This window comes from Squalius cephalus (genome assembly GCF_949319135.1).
Source record: "Squalius cephalus genome assembly, chromosome: 4".
NCBI lineage: Eukaryota > Metazoa > Chordata > Actinopteri > Cypriniformes > Leuciscidae > Squalius > Squalius cephalus.
The window spans coordinates 4945673-4967215 of NC_137125.1; the positions used below are offsets into that span (position 1 = coordinate 4945673).

Consider the following 21543-nt stretch of genomic DNA (forward strand, 5'->3'; position numbering starts at 1 on the left):
CATCTCTCTCTATCAGTCTGTCTGTTTATCCATCTCTCTCTATATGTCTGTCTGTCTGTCCATCTCTCTCTATCAGTCTGACTGTCTATCCATCTCTCTATCTGTCTGTCTGTCTGTCTATCCATCTCTCTCTATCAGTCCGACTGTCTGTCTGTCTATCCATCTCTCTATCAGTCTGACTGTCTATCCATCTCTCTCTATCAGTGTGACTGTCTATCCATCTCTCTCTATCAGTCTGACTGTCTATCCATCTCTCTATCAGTCTGTCTGTCTATCCATCTCTCTTTATCAGTCTGTCTGTCTATCCATCTCTCTCTATCAGTGTGACTGTCTATCCATCTCTCTCTATCTGTCTGTCTGTCTATCCATCTCTCTATCTGTTTGTCCATCTATTATATGTGGTCTTGACTCTTACACACTGTTTCTAGTGTAATGTACTTTGTGGGGACCTGTATTGTCTCAGGAATGCCATATAACTCATTTTTTTAACTCTTTTATTATAGGCTACATGCACGGATGATGAAGACATGATGACAATAAAGAACTGCTCTGGGGATTCTGTTACAACTGCTGGCATTTCACGACGTACAGTCGAGGTACATATATTTAATATCTATGTCTATCCATCTCTCTCTCTATCAGTCTGACTATCCATCTCTCTCTATCAGTCTGACTGTCTATCCATCTCTCTTTATCAGTCTGTCTGTCTATCCATCTCTCTCTATCTGTCTGTCTGTCTATCCATCCCTCTATCAGTCTGTCTATCCATCTCTCTCTATCAGTCTGACTGTCTATCCATCTCTCTTTATCAGTCTGTCTGTCTATCCATCTCTCTCTATCTGTCTGTCTGTCTATCCATCCCTCTATCAGTCTGTCTATCCATCTCTCTCTATCAGTCTGTCTGTTTATCCATCTCTCTCTATATGTCTGTCTGTCTGTCCATCTCTCTCTATCAGTCTGACTGTCTATCCATCTCTCTATCTGTCTGTCTGTCTATCCATCTCTCTCTATCAGTCCGACTGTCTATCAATCTCTCTCTATCAGTGTGACTGTCTATCCATCTCTCTCTATCAGTCTGACTGTCTATCCATCTCTCTATCAGTCTGTCTGTCTATCCATCTCTCTTTATCAGTCTGTCTGTCTGTCTATCCATCTCTCTCTATCAGTCTGACTGTCTATCCATCTCTCTATCTGTCTGTCTGTCTATCCATCTCTCTATCAGTCTGACTGTCTATCCATCTCTCTCTATCAGTGTGACTGTCTATCCATCTCTCTCTATCAGTCTGACTGTCTATCCATCTCTCTATCAGTCTGTCTGTCTATCCATCTCTCTTTATCAGTCTGTCTGTCTATCCATCTCTCTCTATCAGTGTGACTGTCTATCCATCTCTCTCTATCTGTCTGTCTGTCTATCCATCTCTCTATCTGTTTGTCCATCTATTATATGTGGTCTTGACTCTTACACACTGTTTCTAGTGTAATGTACTTTGTGGGGACCTGTATTGTCTCAGGAATGCCATATAAACCCCTCTGTGATTAAATACACACACTTCCTACAGGTTTAGCTATGTCTATCTCTCTCTATCAGTCTGTCTGTCTATCCATCTCTCTATCTGTCTATCCATCTCTCTATCAGTCTGACTGTCTATCCATCTCTCTCTATCAGTCTGACTGTCTATCCATCTCTCTATCTGTCTGTCTATCCATCTCTCTCTATCAGTCTGACTGTCTATCCATCTCTCTCTATCAGTGTGACTGTCTATCCATCTCTCTATCTGTCTGTCTATCCATCTCTCTCTATCAGTCTGACTGTCTATCCATCTCTCTATCTGTCTGTCTATCCATCTCTCTCTATCAGTCCGACTGTCTATCAATCTCTCTCTATCAGTGTGACTGTCTATCCATCTCTCTCTATCAGTCTGACTGTCTATCCATCTCTCTATCAGTCTGTCTGTCTATCCATCTCTCTTTATCAGTCTGTCTGTCTGTCTATCCATCTCTCTCTATCAGTCTGACTGTCTATCCATCTCTCTATCTGTCTGTCTGTCTATCCATCTCTCTATCAGTCTGACTGTCTATCCATCTCTCTCTATCAGTGTGACTGTCTATCCATCTCTCTCTATCAGTCTGACTGTCTATCCATCTCTCTATCAGTCTGTCTGTCTATCCATCTCTCTTTATCAGTCTGTCTGTCTATCCATCTCTCTCTATCAGTGTGACTGTCTATCCATCTCTCTCTATCTGTCTGTCTGTCTATCCATCTCTCTATCTGTTTGTCCATCTATTATATGTGGTCTTGACTCTTACACACTGTTTCTAGTGTAATGTACTTTGTGGGGACCTGTATTGTCTCAGGAATGCCATATAAACCCCTCTGTGATTAAATACACACACTTCCTACAGGTTTAGCTATGTCTATCTCTCTCTATCAGTCTGACTGTCTATCCATCTCTCTCTATCAGTCTGACTGTCTATCCATCTCTCTATCTGTCTGTCTATCCATCTCTCTCTATCAGTCTGACTGTCTATCCATCTCTCTCTATCAGTGTGACTGTCTATCCATCTCTCTATCTGTCTGTCTATCCATCTCTCTCTATCAGTCTGACTGTCTATCCATCTCTCTATCTGTCTGTCTATCCATCTCTCTCTATCAGTCTGACTGTCTATCCATCTCTCTCTATCAGTCTGACTGTCTATCCATCTCTCTCTATCAGTGTGACTGTCTATCCATCTCTCTCTATCAGTCTGTCTGTCTATCCATCTCTCTATCTGTCTATCTGTCTATCCATCTCTCTCTCTATCTGTCTGTCTATCCATCTCTCTCTATCAGTCTGACTGTCTATCCATCTCTCTCTATCAGTGTGACTGTCTATCCATCTCTCTATCTGTTTGTCTATCCGTCTATCCATCTCTCTCTATCAGTCTGACTGTCTATCCATCTCTCTATCTGTCTGTCTATCCATCTCTCTCTATCAGTCTGACTGTCTATCCATCTCTCTATCTGTTTTTCTATCTATTATATGTGGTCTTGACTCTTACACACTGTTTCTAGTGTAATGTACTTTGTGGGGACCTGTATTGTCTCAGGAATGCCATATAAACTCCTCTGTGATTTAAATACACACACTTCCTACAGGTTTAGCGTAATGGGGACCTTGTCTGATGAGTATCAATTATAACTCATTTTTTTAACTCTTTTATTATAGGCTACATGCACGGATGATGAAGACATGATGACAATAAAGAACTGCTCTGGGGATTCTGTTACAACTGCTGGCATTTCACGACGTACAGTTGAGGTACATATATTTAATATCTATGTCTATCCATCTCTCTCTCTATCAGTCTGACTATCCATCTCTCTCTATCAGTCTGACTGTCTATCCATCTCTCTATCAGTCAGTCTTTCCATCTCTCTATCAGTCTGTCTATCCATCTCTCTCTATCAGTCTGACTATTCATCTCTCTATCAGTCTGTCTGTCTATCCATCTCTTTCTATCAGTCTGACTATCCATCTCTCTCTATCAGTCTGACTGTCTATCCATCTCTCTCTATCAGTCTGACTTTCTATCCATCTCTTGCTATCAGTCTGACTGTCTATCCATCTCTCTCTATCAGTGTGACTGTCTATCCATCTCTCTCTATCAGTCTGACTGTCTATCCATCTCTCTCTATCAGTCTGACTGTCTATCCATCTCTCTATCTGTTTTTCTATCTATTATATGTGGTCTTGACTCTTACACACTGTTTCTAGTGTAATGTACTTTGTGGGGACCTGTATTGTCTCAGGAATGCCATATAAACCCCTCTGTGATTAAATACACACACTTCCTACAGGTTTAGCGTAATGGGGACCTTGTCTGATGAGTATCAATTATAACTCATTTTTTTAACTCTTTTATTATAGGCTACATGCACGGATGATGAAGACATGATGACAATAAAGAACTGCTCTGGGGATTCTGTTACAACTGCTGGCATTTCACGACGTACAGTTGAGGTACATATATTAACTGTGGCATTTTAGTAAGGATGATGTAAAGTAAGCCCATCATTGTTGGTAAATAAACCCTGACATGATCAGGACCCTAAATTGGAGTTGTCTTATGGTGCTTCAAGAAAGTCTTAAATAATTTGCCCTAAACTGTTAGGACAGTTTTTCAATTTTTTTTTTCTTTTTCTTAACAGCCTTTGGTTGATTACTCAGACAGTGAAGATGACATTTCGTGTTCTAAAATGATGACATCTTATAAACAGGTATTTATTTTTCATTGCTATTACCATTTCTTTTTAATTGCCTCATACTTCAAAAGCACTTTTTTTTTTAAACTACATAATATTGTATTTTTATTTTTCATTATATGATAAACATAGTTCTATAAGCATATATTTTCCTAGTTTATTTGAAGGCTTGCCATTCTGACGTTTGTCTAATTTGTCTTTTTTAGATGAGACCTGCAACTCATGAGGACTCCGATATTTTTTACTCTGAAAATTCCAGTGGAGATGACAGTACAGACATTCAAGATGACATCAGACTGAAACATACACCATTTGCAATGAGTGAACAACATTCCACTTGTGCCACAACATTCAAAAGACCAAAAAACACCAGAGTAAGTGGGGGTTTTTTTGGGTTTTTTTTCATTTTATTTATTAATCTATGAAAGAGGATTAACTAAACTGGATGGTCATTGTCTTTCAAGGCTAGAAGGAAGATTGCTGAGCACTCAGATGTTTTTGATTCGAGCGAAGATGAGTTATCTGAAGTCAGTGAGGAAGAGTACATCCCTGACACATCAGAAGAGAGTAGTGCATCAGATAGTAGCACAAGCCTTACTGTTTCACCTAAAGGTAAAGGAAAGCTCCAGACTTTGCCAGTCCAGTGCAGTTCAGCTGAGAACAGAAGTACAAACTACAATCCTCAAAGCAGCTGTGACTTAGGGAGCTTCCAGAGCCATGGTGCAGCCTCAGTTCCTGACAGCACAAGTTCAGTGATTATCCCAGCTATCATTAAAAAGAGGGATGGACTGAGAATGTATAGCAAGAGACAACATTGCTTTTTTTGTGACAGTGCTTTTACGAAAATTGCTAGACACCTAGAGCGCAAGCATAGCAATGAAGTAGAGGTAGCAAAGGCTCTAAGTCATCCAAAAGGCTCCAAAGAAAGGAGAATGCAGCTTGAGTATCTACGCAACAAAGGTAATTTTGCTTACAATGCTACTGTTATTAATACAGGCTCAGGACAGATGATTCCACGGAAACTGCCTAAAAAGAATTTGGATGGGGAAAAATTCATGCATTGCATTTACTGCCAAGGACTCTTCTTAAAGAAAACCCTGTGGCGACATGTGAAAGTTTGCAAATTCAAGCCTTCTGACGTGAAACCCAAACCTGGAAAAACCCGTGTGCAGGCTCTCTGTAGCTTTGCACAACCTCCCCCACCAGGAGTAACTCATGGTGTTTGGAAGCTGTTAAATGCTATGAACCAAGACCAAGTGGCACTTGAAGCTAGAAATGACTGGTGCATTTTAGAGCTGGGAAAGCATCTTTACAACAAGTATGGATCAAGAGTTAAAATGCATGAATACATCCGTCAAAAGATGAGAGAGCTTGGAAGACTCCTCATATGTACTAGAGAGGTAACACCCCTTACATCTATTAAAGAGCTCATCCATCCCACAAACTTCATGCATGCCGTTAATGCAGTTAAAAGAACAGCTGGATACATTGAAGAGACCAATGTGTATGAAAAGGCTAGTGTTGCTGTGAAACTTGGTCATAGTCTGAACAAAATCGCAATGCTTATTGAGAGCCATTCTACAATCAATGGAGACAAAGCAAGTGCAAACTTTGCGAGCAGCTTCCAACAGCTGTATCAAACCCGATGGCCCGAGTACATTTCTTCAACAGCACGGCGAACAATGGAGGAAGCCAAGTGGAACTGCCCACATTTGCTCCCGTTCACTGAAGATGTCAAACGTCTCCATGTGCATCTTGATGAGCAAGAGAAAGTGTACCGCAAACTCTTGTCAACACAGCCATCATCTCAGCATTGGTCAAAATTGGCAAAGGTTATATTAACTCAGGTTATGCTTTTCAATCGTAGGCGAGAAGGGGAAGTGTCACAAATGCCTTTGTCCGCATACACCTCCAGCAACCAAACAGAAGCTCATCCGGATATTAGCATGGCCCTCACAGAGTTGGAAAATAAACTGTGTCAGTACTTCAAGCGTATAGAGATCAGAGGCAAAAGAGGCAGAAAAGTTCCAGTGCTTGTTACTCCTTCAATGCAAGAGTCGATCAGCCTGCTGATTAAAAACCGGAGCAAGTGTGGAGTACTGAATGAGAACCCTTTCCTCTTTGCACGTCCTTCTGCAATGACCTTTTTCCGTGGCTCTGACTGCATCCGTGAATTTGCAGGTGCATGCAATGCTAAGAATCCTCAAACTCTAACTTCCACCAAGTTGAGGAAACAGATTGGTACCCTCTCTGAAGTGTTAAATCTGAGCAACACTGAGCTTGATCAGCTGGCTGACTTCCTAGGCCATGATATTAGGATACACCGTCAGTTTTACCGCTTACCTGAGGGGACCCTTCAGCTGGCCAAAATGAGCAAAATTCTTCTGGCCCTCGAAAAAGGACGCTTGGCAGACTTTAAAGGGAAAAATCTTGATGAAATCATCATTGATCCAGAAGGTACTATACACTGTTACTGTGACCATTGTCTGAATTGAATTAATTTAGAGATATTGGTTCTGTTTTTTTTTTTTTTTTTTTTTTTTTTTTTTTTTTTCTGTAATAGTTTACATAAATTGTAATATAGGTTTTTGGGAATGCTTTGGAATAATATGCATGTATTACCTTGTGTTTTTAAATTAAATGTTTATTTAAAATTTAAATAAGTTAAATGATTAATTTCTGTGTTTTCTACCCTCAGAGAACGTTACAGTGGACAGTGATTTAGAGGAGTCTACTTCCAATCCGAAAGGTAACAATTTAATTTAGCCAGTTTGTTCCAATTTATTTTTGCCTAATTCTAAATTGTTGTTTCTAGGGATGGCAAATTGGTTTGAAATGGGTGGTTCATCTTATTTTTCTCACTTTCTACTGACTACATGCACAAATTACTTTAGCATGTTGCTTAGGCATTTCCAGTTTAGTTTTTTCCCTCGTGGTTTGCGCATGAGCCCGCACACACCCCAAAACACTTTTGCCAACTTCTAAACCCTGCTCAAAGTTGCTTTATGTTGTTAAATGACATCATAAGCTAATTAGCATAATCATTACATAATTTATATATTAATATTTGTCAAAATACAACACCAATTGAGATTGAGAGAGCGGCTTTATTCGCTAGACTTAAACCTAAAAATACTCCTGTATATATGGTGTATTTGGAAAATGCAGTGTTTTAAAATTATCATTCTGCTTTCTATGCACAAAATACAGATTATGTGTGTTTATCAACCAGTATAGCTATTTTCCTTAAAGGATAATTCTGGTATTTAGCACTTTGAGTCTCTTTTCTGGTTTGTTTTGGGTGAACTAGAGTGGTGGACACAGAAATGTTGACGATGGGTCCTGTCTCGACTTTTTGACTCGTTTAGAATCGCCTTTGACCGCTTCAGAGTGGCTGTCTATGTATGGGCCTGCACGAACATCCTTAAAACAACCCTTAACGTTCGTTTTCAAAACTGTGCAACTCACCGAGTGGTTAGTGGTGTTCGTTGATGTTCCAAAACAAGTAGCGTAGCGAAATACAGTTTCTGTCGTGTTTTATTTGGCATTTTGTAAAATCCCATTGATCTCTTTTGGAGGACTCATTGCTCGTTGATATTACTGCGCTACCGGGAAAGGAAAAGATGCTTCAGACTCAAATAGCGAGCGGAAGTTTATACTCGGTTGTGAGGTATCTGAAAAAATAGTTCCACTATAGCAAACAATAACATGGATTGAAATCATACATTGCGCTGATATATTTGTTTTTAATCATCAACGAACACCACTAACCACTCGGTGGGTTGCACAGTTTTGAAAACGAACGTTAAGGGTTGTTTCAAGGACATGTTCGTGCAGGCCCATACATAGACAGCCGCTCTGAAGCGGTCAAAGGCGATTCTAGAAGTCAAAAAGTCGAGACAGGACCCATCGTCAACATTTCTGTGTCCACCACTCTAATTCACCCAAAACAAACCAGAAAAGAGACTCAAAGTGCTAAATACTGGAATTATCCTTTAACACGCCCATCTTGGTTTTGGTACAGGAATGCAGTCAACTATATTTTCCAGCCGCTGAATAATGTAGACTTTTCCAGATTCTGACTAAGCTAGCTTGCTGCAATAGTGACGTCACATGCATGCAATGATTACAAATGTGAATAGGGATGATTGGATTGTTAAATTGTTTAGCAATTAGATTTGTTTTTTAGAAAGTGTGACTTTTTGGATGGTGAGTAATATTACTGAAATTTTATTAGTAATTGGTTGCACTACTAGTTACCAGGGAAAGTAATTGTATTGCTGTGCATTACAAGTACTCAGTGGAAGTATGATCCCCCATGGGTTAGAAGTAAGTTTAAATAACTGATTAAAAAATATTACAAAGTCCTCTTTTTATTCCAAAAAGGAATACAATTTAATATTTTATTTTCATTGTTTTATTCCAGTCCCCAGGACACACCTCCCAGAATATTTTAGATGACTCCCTAATTAAACACTAAGAAGCTAAGTTGAATCAGGTGTTTTAAATAGTGAGGCATGTAAAACACCTCAAAATTCTGGTAGGTGGGTCCCCAGGACTGAAGTTGAGAACTGCACTTTATGTTCTCAAGTTATTTTGGTTGCACTTAAAACAGCAGTGATAAATAATAACAGATGCGGGGTAGCTTTGTCAGTTTAATGAAGATATGTGTTCATACTCAGACTGGCATAATTTTTACTTTCAGAGTGCACTACAGGATCATCACCACAGCACCCTGAATGTGAAGACAGCACACTTCCAGCAGACCCAGTGTCCAAAAAAAAGAGGGGTATGTTCATTTTAATTTCAACTGATTGATGGTTAATATGTTCTCCAGTTGCAGTAGGTTTCTATTTACAACATGATTTTTGAAGCATTTCAATATACTAACTACGGAAGATTGAGATTATTTCAAACATTGAATGTCTCAAGCTGATCTCAAGGATCCGTATCTTGGACCGATTAAGCATTTAAGCAACTTCTTACTAGTGAAATGCTAAGATATATGATGTAGACCTACTTGTTCCCTCTACAGGTCACATCAAGAGGACAGCCTGGAACAAACACGAAATTGATGCAGTAGAGAACCACATGATGAGGTTCATAAAGAACCGCAAAGTTCCAGGGAAGGCAGACTGCGTAAGGTGTTTGGAAGCTGAACCATCTGCTCTAAAACAGAGAGAATGGTCTGCTCTGAAGTTTTATATAAAAAATCGAATCTCTGCTCTACAAAGAAAAGATCTAACACACTAATATGGAAGTAAAATAATGACAAATGTTTTTGAAACTAAAAAGCTTGTTGAATTGCACTAAGTAAAAATATGCAGTGCATTAACCCTGCTTGCATTTTAATGCATTGTATTTTCAGGCCTTGCATTTGTATGGGCTGAAATTCAACGTGGTTGTATATTTAAGCTGTGAATATTTCAATGCAAAACATTTCACACATGTTTTCATTCTTAAAAATTCAACAATCCATATTCACCTTTCAGATTGCACTTCCAAAATGTTCATTCGGTTTAAAAATACAACCTATAATATTCGACTGGCAATTTTCGGTCCATTTTATTCCACTTCCACAAATTCAGTGGTTCAAATTCGATCTGCAGGAAAAGCAGTAGATTGCCGATTGATGATCTCCATAGCTGTTAGTCGGCCTCACCAGCAGGGGAGCAAGCAGCCGTTGACGAAGAACACTATAGAGCAACGGGTGAGAGACTCACTCATTCGTTGAATTACAGAAATGGAGCGAGCAGTAGTTGGCCATTTGTGATTATCATCAGGGCAATGAATTGTGATGATTATCATATGGAAAAGCTGATAAAGACACAAAAGCTGTGTTTACATTGAAGTCTTCACTGTTACTTTTGTACATGCAAGTTTTGCACAGCTTTCTCTGTCGTGACCGAGATTGTTTTTCCCCGATGCTGATGCACAGATCAAACGTTAAATCTGAGGTAGTAGACATATATTTCTCTCGGTTGTTTAGTTTTCTTAACTGTATATTGCGCCGCTGTGCTGCAGAACTGGGGATTCCCTTAATACGTCACTCTCCAGGATTCCCCTGTGGTCTCAGGACACTCAAAGTTACTCAATGGACAAAATACAGTGATATAAAAGACCAAACTCGCAGGCAAGCAGATGGACTCAGAATAACGCGCAAAGCTTAATGCTGAGCGTTTCCCAGTGATAGACTGGCATAAAGTTAGCTTGGCGTTGGACATTCACACATTTAGGGACCGTCTCTAAACTTACATACGACATTGGTACACATGTTTCTAACTTCAATTGCATTTGAAGAGAATGACTTAGTCATAAAACCAACTGTAAAGTGTTAATAGGTGCCATGATGCACACTTTTACTTTACAGTTGGTTTTATGACTGTAAGTCATTCTCTTCAAATGCTATTGAAGTTAGAAACATGTGTACCAATGTCTTATGAGAGACGGTCCCTAAATGTGTGAATATCCAGTTTCAGGCGAACTTATGCCAGTACTTCACTGGGAAACGCTTAGCATGAAACTTTGCGCGTTACATTCATATTCTGGTCCATCTGCTTGCCTGTTGCCTATTAATATCGCCCTCATCCCCAATAAGGTGGGAGTTTGGTCTTTTATATCACTGTATTTTGTCCATTACTTTGAGTGTCCTGAGACCGCAGGGGAATCCTGGAGAGTGACTATTGAGGGAATCCCCAGTTCTGCAGCACAGCCGAAAGGGTTCTCATTCAGTACTCCACACTCGCTCCGGTTTTTAATCAGCAGGCTGATCGACTCTTGCATTGAAGGAGTAACAAGCACTGGAACTTTTCTGCCTCTTTTCCCTCTGATCTCTATACGCTTGAAGTAATGACACAGTTTATTTTCCAACTCTGTGAGGGCCATGCACAAGCTGTTTATGAGTCAAGATACTTATCTATCATTAAATCTTTACATTTCATTCTGATGATGACAAACTGAAGTGAAATGAAGAGACTGACTGTATGTGTTAATATTTATGAACACAAATCATAGTTACATTTGAAAAATTCATTCTCTACTTCACTTTCATCTGAAGTGCTGACATGTTTTTTCTCTCTCTCTCTTTTAGCTTTTCTGCAAATATGTGTTCACATGCACTAATATATACTTTCTTTAATTGTTCAATTTATTTAGCATAAAAATCAACATATCATTAAGAATCAGACTACATCAAAACGACCCGTTCACATACAACATCATTTTATTAAATCATTCTTCGTACAAAAGTAAATCTTCTGAAATCTTTACACAGATCTCTCTGATCATAAACTGAAGTGACATGAGATGATATGAGGAAACTGACTGTGTTAATATTCGTTAGTTTAGATGAAGGGGAATACTCACAATATAAAGTTAAGAAAACTAAACAACCGAGAGAAATATATGTCTACTACCTCAGATTTAACGTTTGATCTGTGCATCAGCATCGGGGAATAACATAATCTCGGTCAGGACAGAGAAAGCTGTGCAAAACTTGCATGTACAAAAGTAACAGTGAAGACTTCAATGTAAACACAGCTTTTGTGTCTTTATCAGCTTTTCCAAATGATAATCATCACAATTCATTGCCCTGATGATAATCACAAATGGCCAACTACTGCTCGCTCCATTTCTGTAATTCAACGAATGAGTGAGTCTCTCACCCGTTACTCTATAGTGTTCTTCGTCAACAGCCGCTTGCACCCCTGCTGGTGAGGCTGTCTACAGCTATGGAGATTATCAATCGGCAATCTACTGCTTTTCCTGCAGTTCCCGGATATCAATGTTGAATTTTCTGTCGAATTTGAACCACTGAATTTGTGGAAGCGAAATAAAATGGACCGAAAATTGTCAGTCGAATATTATAGGTTGTATTTTTAAACCGAATGAACATTTTGGAAGTGCAATCTGAAAGGTGAATATGGATTATTGAATTTTTAAGAATGAAAACATGTGTGAAATGTTTTGCATTAAAATATTCACAGCTTAAATATACAACCATGTTGAATTTCAGCCCATAAAAATGCAAGCCCTGAAAATATAATGCATTAAAATGCAAGCAGGGTTAATGCACTGCATATTTTTACTAGTGCAATTCAACAAGCTTTTTAGTTTCAAAAACATTTGTCATTATTTTACTTCCATACACTAATATTGACACCATGTTGAGTATTAGTCACCAGGTTATATCTTAATCTTGCCTGTATGGATTTGTTGATTCAGTTCTTTTCAAATGTTTTTAAAGTGTTTCAAATAACTTTTATACTGCAGTTAATGATTTGTTTTGTTTTTTTAGCAAGTTTTCATAATTGTTTTTTTAATGCCAAATGTTTACTATACACGCAGGCATGCAAAAGTTTCATGCTGAAGTTTTACTTGACGATACGTTTTGAGAAACTGTTTAGAAGTGTTTGTCAAGGGTTTTATTAATTAATATGAACATGAGCATGGAATAGTCTTATGCTAGATCTATTTGTTGACAGACATTTGATGCAAGTTTTGAAAATGTTAACATTACATGTCACAGATAATTATTTATACACGCATGTACATGTCTACATATATGTACGTATGTTTGTGTATGTAGGTTATACTTTTTTAGAAGTAAAAACATTTAATGTTGCTTTCTATAAATAAAGAACTCAAAAAAGTAGATTCTCTTTTTACACTGCTTTTTAAAAAGTGCCTTTTAAAAATTGTTACTGGGGCAGTCTTCTCAAAATTAGTTGATACAAGGATACAAGTAGCTATGTACGTTTGACCCCACGATGACCTAAAACTAGTTTGGTGTGTGTACGTTTGATCCCCACGATGACCTAAAACCAGTTTGGTGTGTGTACGTTTGATCCCCACGATGACTAAAAACCAGTTTGGTGTGTGTACGTTCGATCCCCACGATGACTAAAAACTAGTTGTGTGTGTGTGTGCGTTTGATCCCCACGATGACCTAAAACCAGTTTGGTGTGTGTACGTTTGATCCCCACGATGACTAAAAACCAGTTTGGTGTGTGTACGTTCGATCCCCACGATGACTAAAAACTAGTTGTGTGTGTGTGTGCGTTTGATCCCCACGATGACCTAAAACCAGTTTGGTGTGTACGTTTGATCCCCACAATGACTAAAAACCAGTTGTGTGTATTGGCGGACCTCAGATTTACACAAGACCTGAAATGACCCCACAAGTAGCCACTGTGTCATGTTTGAAAATTTTATAGCAAAATATTTGTAATCTGAAAGGACATTTTCTAAACTGATATTGTATTAGTTGTCATAATATTTTTTTTAGGTCTTAAAGTTTATTAGAAAGGGTGGTCCCCATTATGTAGCATTTCTGACAGGTGACCCCCACAATGCATATAAACAAGTATGTGTGTGTGTGTGTGTGTGTGTGTGTGTGTGTGCCCAGGCCTGATTTGGAACAACATGGGAGTAAATGATGAGTTTTCAATTTTGGCTGAACTATCTCTTTAAATCTTAACTTTTTGTTTTTAAAGCCGAGTGTCATTGTGTTTCAGTCTCTCACTGAGGTGAACGCTAGCGTGTCTGCTGATCAGAGTAACACGCAGATTGATGCATCTGAGGAGAAGCTGCAGGTAAATGTTGATGAGTCTGAAACATTTGGTTTACATGTGAACTTCAAGACTCTTTGGCCAGAAATCTGACGTGAGGTTTTACTTCCATGTGAAGGCGGCCTTTGCGAAGCTCCAGCTGTTCATCGATCGTCCCATTGATGAGTTACAGGACGTGAATCGTGAAGAGTGGGCCGTGATCCAGTTCAGTTCATTCCAGTGGCGCAGACGAACGTCCACGCGATGCACACACATACAACCAATGGACAGAGCAACGTGCTGATCAAGACTGCGGTAAGAGTCGGCTGAGACGCGAAAATCATCTCATTTTAACATGTTCCGCGTAACAATATATCGCAATACAAAAATGCAACTATGTATCATGGATAGTGACAATATGTATTGTGTATAGTTTACAGAGTTTGTGTCATTACTACATTAAACTACTATATATATATATAGTACCGTTTTCATTTTTTAATTTAGCTGCAATTTCTTTGACAATAAATTTAAAATGTTTCTTATTTTGCATCGCAAAGGGAATAAACTCTATCGAATCGATGCAACCCTGTTTAAATAAATAAACTGTCCCGACACTTTATTCATACCTTGAAATGTGCGATGGGTTTTCAAACTTAATTAATTTTATTTTTAGTTTACATTTTCATTGTTTATTTTTTAATTGAAAGCAATACTGTATTGAAAGTATTTTTCTGATTTGTTCGATCTGTTTTGAAAAATGTCTTCCGTTGCTATGGCCGGGTATCACTGTCAGTCATCTCAATCTCGTGAATGATTCACACACACACAAAAAACATAATTTAGCAGATTAAAGACGAGCTTCATCATCTTCATTTTCTGGTGCAATCGGCTGACAGTCTTCCTTCATCAGATGTGTCGTCTTTGCAGCGGCTCAACTGGAATGTAGCAAATTTATGTTAATGTACAATTGATAATTAAACAAGATGATTGACTTTAATAAACAGATGCATATTTAAGCATCAAGAACGGAAAAACATAAACACTGTCGGCTATACTGAGATTCGATCTCAGATCGTTTGAAGCTCCGAGAGTCTATTGTTAATGCATTGACCACAGATATCGTCTGAATAGCCTCGGTCTACTATTTTCTCTGTTTTAAAAGTAAAAAAAAAAATATATATATATGTCAAAAAGTAAAAAAAGTGTTTTTACAAGACCTTGTGCTGTTTATTTATTTATTATTATTATTATTATTATTATGCAGATGTTAATTCAGCCATTCTGTTGGAAAAAGATTGTCCCTAATGTAAAATGGAAATGAATGGTAATTTTATTTTAAAAATATAACATATTTAATAGCCTATAGGCTATAGGAGAAAAAAACAATATGGTGTAGCAATATTTTAGAACTATCAAATCAAATTAATAATAAAAAAGTAGCCCATGTTTGTTCGGGATTTGAAACGTAAGTTATAGCCTACCACTCGGCCACGAATTTGTTTTATTTTGTTTGAAATGTATTTTTACATATTTTGCTTTCGTTAATGTTTACCAATTCTGACTTTTTTCCCTAAAAGTTTGTTTTATTCTCTGCTTTGTTTGTTTATATTTTAACATATTCAATCAGTCTCATTTTTGTTCAAATAATGAATTTTTTTTTTTATATATATATAAATAAACAGATAGGAAACTTACCTTTTAAAATGTCGCAGTTGCTGCTGTTTTGCCCTGTCACTTGCGCCCCCCGGTATAGCCTATAGTAACTTCGCGAACGACTTTGAAATTCGACTGGTTTATTTTTGCTGCGGCAGTAGTAATAGGCATTGTGGTTGATTATTTATTAAAGAATTCAACTGATAATCATAACAACATGTAAGCCTAATTCTGAATATAAGAAATAATGCTTAAACCGACTAACATCGGTTAGTAACTGCAAGTCCTGAAATTTTTTTAATTTTACGGTAAATTATTTTAATTTATTTCACTGTTATGTTTCAGTTAATAAATCTACAAACACATTAAAATAACACGAAGTAAATGACAAGTAACCTATTGACATAGCCTTTCTAAATTATAGAAAAACTGGGCACACAATGTTAACGTGTGTCTACTTTGTTTAAATTAAATGAATTTGAATTCGTTTAACCACAATATTTATCTTGAATTTATCTGTGGCCTCAGCTCAGATTACTGCCGCGGCAGATTACGTCATTAAAGAGAATAAACTGACACTTTTCAAAGTCTGTGATTACAGCGCCACTCAGCGGTAAAAGGCAGCAAATACACATCCCAATTTTGCCGCCGCGGGAACGGCGGCGGTAAAAGTCGCATTCTGGTTGGGCACCATCTGTATGTGTGGAAGTATTTAAAACAAGTGTGTTACAACTAGGCCGGTGTTACATTGTGCCCCGCGCTCCCCTACTTCCTTAATTTCTCCAGTACCGACAGCAGAACCGATAATGTCCGAGCTTATTGATCCAGGTCTTTCATAATTCAGCACCGGGGCCCGTTTAATACCAGGTTTCGGTACCCATCCCTACCTATAAATGTGTCGTATTTTTGACAATCTGCATAGATTTCAGTTGATGATTCCAGTTGATGATGCCCAGCATTAATTATACATTTCCTTTTTTTCAAATTCAGATGTATCAAGAGAACACACGTGAGATGGAGATGAAGGCCAGCATCACCTCACTGACGGAGGAGAGAGAACAGATACTGCAGAAGAGTGAGCAGATGGTACGAACACACCTTTCCATCACGGGAAAGTGAAAATATGACCCTTGTGACTGCTTCTGTGGTCCAGGGTCACACATGAGGTTTCCATCTGACAGAGGCCTCTCTGATTCTAATAAAGTGTTCCCTTGGTTCAGATGGACCGAATGATCTCTATAAGTAATGCTTGGTTTTTGCATTTGAATGTGCAGTTAAAAAAAATAAAAATGAATCGAAGAATATTAAAATTTCACATTTTTATTTGACAGCCCTACCCTTTTCAGTTCATACCCTCTCTGTTCCTGTCTCTGTTAAATCCCCGTTCTCTCATGATCCCCAGCTGGGCGAGGTGAGAGAGCAGCTGCGCTCTGTCAGTGCTGAACGAGAGCGTGTGCTGTTTGACAAGATTTAACAGCTGAAATGACTATAGGAGGGGGGGATTTCTGTTAAGACTACAAGCACTAGATAGATCCACCCTTTCAAACCCGCCCATAGGGGGTTGGACCTAATGCGCTAACAGACCTATCACAGATCAGTGCGAGTGCGTTTGATTTCAACGGCAGAAACCTGCAGAAAACAGGGACGAAGAAAGCTGAGTAGTAGGGGTTACCGTACTCTTTTTCCTGGACATGTCCGGTGTTACGGATCAACTGGGGACGCGCGCGTGCACGCAGATAGTTTTACCTGGATTTCCAGCAGATGTTGAACGGTGACAGATTCGTCACAGCGAATCTTTCACTGAGCAGATTTAAAAGCTTTCCACGTTATTGGTAAATGTTTGTATCATATTAGGACACTTTTGTTTACTCTGTCGCTGCTCTGCTGAATGTTTCAGACGCATTTAAGGGAAGTTTTGATGTGTTTTAATTTCACGACACAGACCACGCCCACATTATTTTGTTACTCGTTTCAATGAATATCTGATGACAACTGTTAGTAGATTAAATAAATGATGCTATAGACATTGTGTCTTTGCAGTGCATGTGTATTCACAGATTATTGTTATGATGCCAATTTGTGGCTTAATTTAAATTGAGCAGCAGTAGCCTACTGCTAAAAGGGATGTCAAGCATTTATTTATTATTTATTTTAATGTTACTGAGGAATTAGTTAAAACATAAAGCATACAGTAGGCTAGACTCCATAAATGTTCCAAAAGAGTGTTGAAAATTGAGAAGCCATAGTTTATGGATCCAGTGAATTACCCACAGCATTTATTCAGGGGAATGTTCAACAAACATATTCATTAGCTAACAGGTATGAAAGTAACAATAAAAAAAGGAAGGAAAAAAAAAAAAGGAAAAAAAATAGGCAAATGTGCATGCATGCAGGACAGACGTATTTGCCAACAGTGGAAGATCTGACCACACAGTTCCACATTCTGAACATTCAATCTAAAGAAGGGAGAACAAACTATAGACTTAAGTTACATGTTAATGAAGAACAGTTACTTGTTTTGCAATGTATATGAATACATTTTTCTTACCCATTGGCCAGTTTGGCCTTCATACCTATGCTGCTCTCCATCTAATATAATCATGTTTGTTAGTAAATAAATGTCACAGTTGTATTATCTTTTTAAGAACAATTTAACACACCATCACCCTTCATTGTGAAATGTTCACATCTCCTCTTTATATAATCACGCTCCTTTCTTGAGCAGCGATCGGGATATTGGTTATAAGTTTTTGATTTGTCTAACTTTAATTGCATCCATTTGCTGTGGCAGTATATGGCCTAACAACAATGACACTTCATTTATAGACCTTTTAATCGGTTCCTAACGGTTAGCAGACGACAATAATGAAAGCACATGATGTGATGGATAACAAGTAAAGAGAATATGTTAATGAGATTCATGGTACCAGTCAAATGAAGAGAACTGGCATAATTTAAATTTATATTACGTAAAAAGATTGTGTCATATTTCTTTTGTTAAAGAGGTCAGCAAAAAAGTAAACAATAAAGCATTTCCTATTGTTTTAGAGAGGGGCATGCTAATCGTGTGAGGTGACAAATGATTAAGAGGTTAGTGACAGTAGGCCTATGAGAATATTAGCCATAGAGAATATCAGTATATATTTGTAATAATTCATTATCACTATATCATATGTTTTGCTTATTTCAGTAATACAATTTGTGGTTGCCTTTAAGGTGGACTTTAATCACTAAAGACAAAGTGTTTTCTACATGTCCAATACAAGACATTAGATACACAGCATTCAGGTTCATGCTCCTACTGAGCATAATGTACATTTACACATTTGGCAGACTCTTCTATCCAAAGCGACTTACATTGCGTTTCAAAGTACACATTTACATTTATCAGGTCTTAGTTTCCCTGGGAATCTAACCCATGAACTTGGTGTTGTAAGTAACAACGCTCTACTGTTTGAGCTACAGGAAAGCTCTACACTATGTACAATTCAAAATTACTATATATGTGCTATATAGAATTGTTCTGAAAGAAGAAGAGTCAAAATTCGTTTTTATTTTTTATTTATTTATTTTTTATTTTATAAATCTGTTGAAAATGTTACAAGTTCATGAGATAATTAACTTCATGACCCTACGTGTATAAGCATAGCTGCTTTATGTCCAGGGAAAAGGATACAGAGGCGTCAGAGCTGGTTGTACAGAAAAGAGATCTCAATATAATCAGCAGAGTAAAATAAGCTGATAAGTGTTTTTATATAAAAAATAATAGATCCATTATAAAATGAGGCTATATGCAGATCAATAAATGCAACTTGTTGAAAAAATGTAAATGACTTTGCAATTTAGATTTCTTTTAGGTAGCCTTTAATTTAATCTACATCTGTTGTTATTTGTGATTAGAACTCATGACAACACACTACAGAAAATATGATACACTAATGTTGAGAAGAAGATTCTTACACGTCTTCTGAAGTGCGCGGACAAGTCTATTCATCCAATGAAACCGAAATGCCCCATGTTAACATAGGCGTGGTTTCTGAGCTTGACACTAAAGTATTTTAAACTTATTTGAAATTGCGTCAAATATGCAGGAATACACACTTCAAAAACAAATCGCTTTATTATGCATACCATACCCGTGTGTAGACAACTGGTGAAACATACGTTTTTAATCATGGATCCGTGAAAAATGGCTGCGACGAATCTGTACCTGTCTAACATCTGCTGGAAATCCAGGTAAAACTATCTGCGTGCACGCGCGTTTCCCCAGCTTAAAGGAGAACTCCGGTCAATTTTAACATTGAGCTCATTTTTTTGTAAATTTGGAGTGCTGTCAATACAGAGAACAACGACAAAAATCGGTGTTGCCTACACCGTGTTATCCTCTTTTTAAAATTTGCACCCTGTTGACTTCAATGGGGCGAGTTTTAAACCTGCTTTTAGCCTCTTAACATCCTTGATGTGTCATTACAAGTGCACAGCCAATGTGAGTGATTCCTTCAGTGAACATGGGTGAATCTGACTGCAGTAGATGTGAAAGATATGAATAAAAATGTTTATTCAGCCAGCGCTCATACCTGTATTTACATCCTGTTTTCGGCCGAAGTCCATAGTAATCGATTGTCGAGTTCACGCACATAAGTTAAGTACCTATGATCACGTGCGTGAACTCGACAATCGACTACTTTGGACTTCAACCGAAAACAGGATGTAAATACAGGTATGAGCGCTGGCTGAATAAACATATCTTTCACATCTACTGCAGTCAGATTCACCCGCGTTCACTCCGAAGGAATCACTCACATGACCTGTGCACTTGTAATGACACATCAAGGATGTTAAGAGGCTAAAAGCAGGTTTAAAACTTGCCCCATTGAAGTCAACAGGGTGCAAATTTTAAAAAGAGGATAACACGGTGTAGGCAACACCGATTTTTGTCGTTGTTCTCTGTACTGACAGCACTCCAAATGTACAAAGAAATGAGCTCAATGTTAAAATTGACCGGAATTATCCTTTAACATGATCCCCAGTTGACCCGTAACACCGAGAGTTTAATGGGTATAAACCGAATGTCAAACGTTAAACTAACTTTACCGCTGTGTCTTACTGAGGACAAGAGGTTCATAAATGCTTCTCATGTTTGGGAAGATGTTTAACGCGTGTTGCTTTTACAAATGCACGTTATAATCGACTCAAACTCAGTGCTTTCAGAGACAGAGCAGCGTTTACTACTGATCACAGAACAGCTCTTCACTGACACGCTGTGCAGTAAAAATAATCTCAGACTTCCTGATTTCATAATCGCAATAAACCAAATCGGTTTAAACACGATTTCCATGTTAATTGCCCAGATATCGCAATATAAAAATGTGGCGGTATCGTTGATGTAAATGATATGATTGGCGATCTAGAGTTAGTTTCAGCTTACTGTATAGGCACCAAGCAAAATGATGTCCTAAAGACGTCTTTTTTTAACATCTTTGTCACAAAAAGTCGTGCGTTGAGAAGACGTCCACTGAGGAGGCTTTTTTTTTTTTCTTCATTTTTTTTTTTTTTTGACTTTTTGCCACTTTTGGGGCCCTTAACATGCTCGAAAACTCTTGAAACTTTGCACACAGGTCAGAACCTGCGGCCATCAGGGCCGGGCTGAAGCTGGTACCCGGGCGTGGCAGGGGGGCTCGACAGTAGGCCTGTCACGATTATGAAATTTGGCTGACGATTAATTGTCTAAAAAATAATTGCGGTTATGCCGATTAATTGTCAGTTTTAGGGCTTTGACGATTAATTGTCTGTTAGGGCTTTGGCGATTATGCTGATTAATTGTCTGTTTTATGGCTTTGTGCTTAATTCATTAAATAATTGTGATGAATTTAATCCTTTGTAAGTTATCATTTTGCAGTGTAAGATTACAGTTAACACCTTTAAATATTAAATAAATATATTCAATAGCTATGACAATTTGTTTATTAAACTTATCGAGTGTATAAATCAGCAGCAAAAAGTAATTTTTGAAAACATCTGCACAGTAATTTAATAAAATCTAAACATGTTAATAAAAACAAATGTGCACAAACCATGATGATATGATACGCTTCA

General features: G+C 37.9%; 1 protein-coding gene across 1 annotated transcript; it reads left to right on the forward strand.

The window, feature by feature from the left end:
- Positions 1-5877: 5877 nt before the first annotated feature.
- On the forward strand, positions 5878-16921 carry LOC307156965 (uncharacterized protein; the record flags this gene model as incomplete). Its single annotated transcript, XM_079868695.1, has 9 exons — positions 5878-6700; positions 6942-6992; positions 8949-9032; positions 9279-9387; positions 11922-11955; positions 13759-13836; positions 13931-13987; positions 16438-16533; positions 16850-16921. Exons 1-9 carry the CDS (start codon positions 5926-5928, stop codon positions 16919-16921), a joined length of 1356 nt encoding a protein of 451 aa, XP_079724821.1. The 5' UTR covers positions 5878-5925.
- Between the last annotated feature and the right edge of the window lie 4622 nt (positions 16922-21543).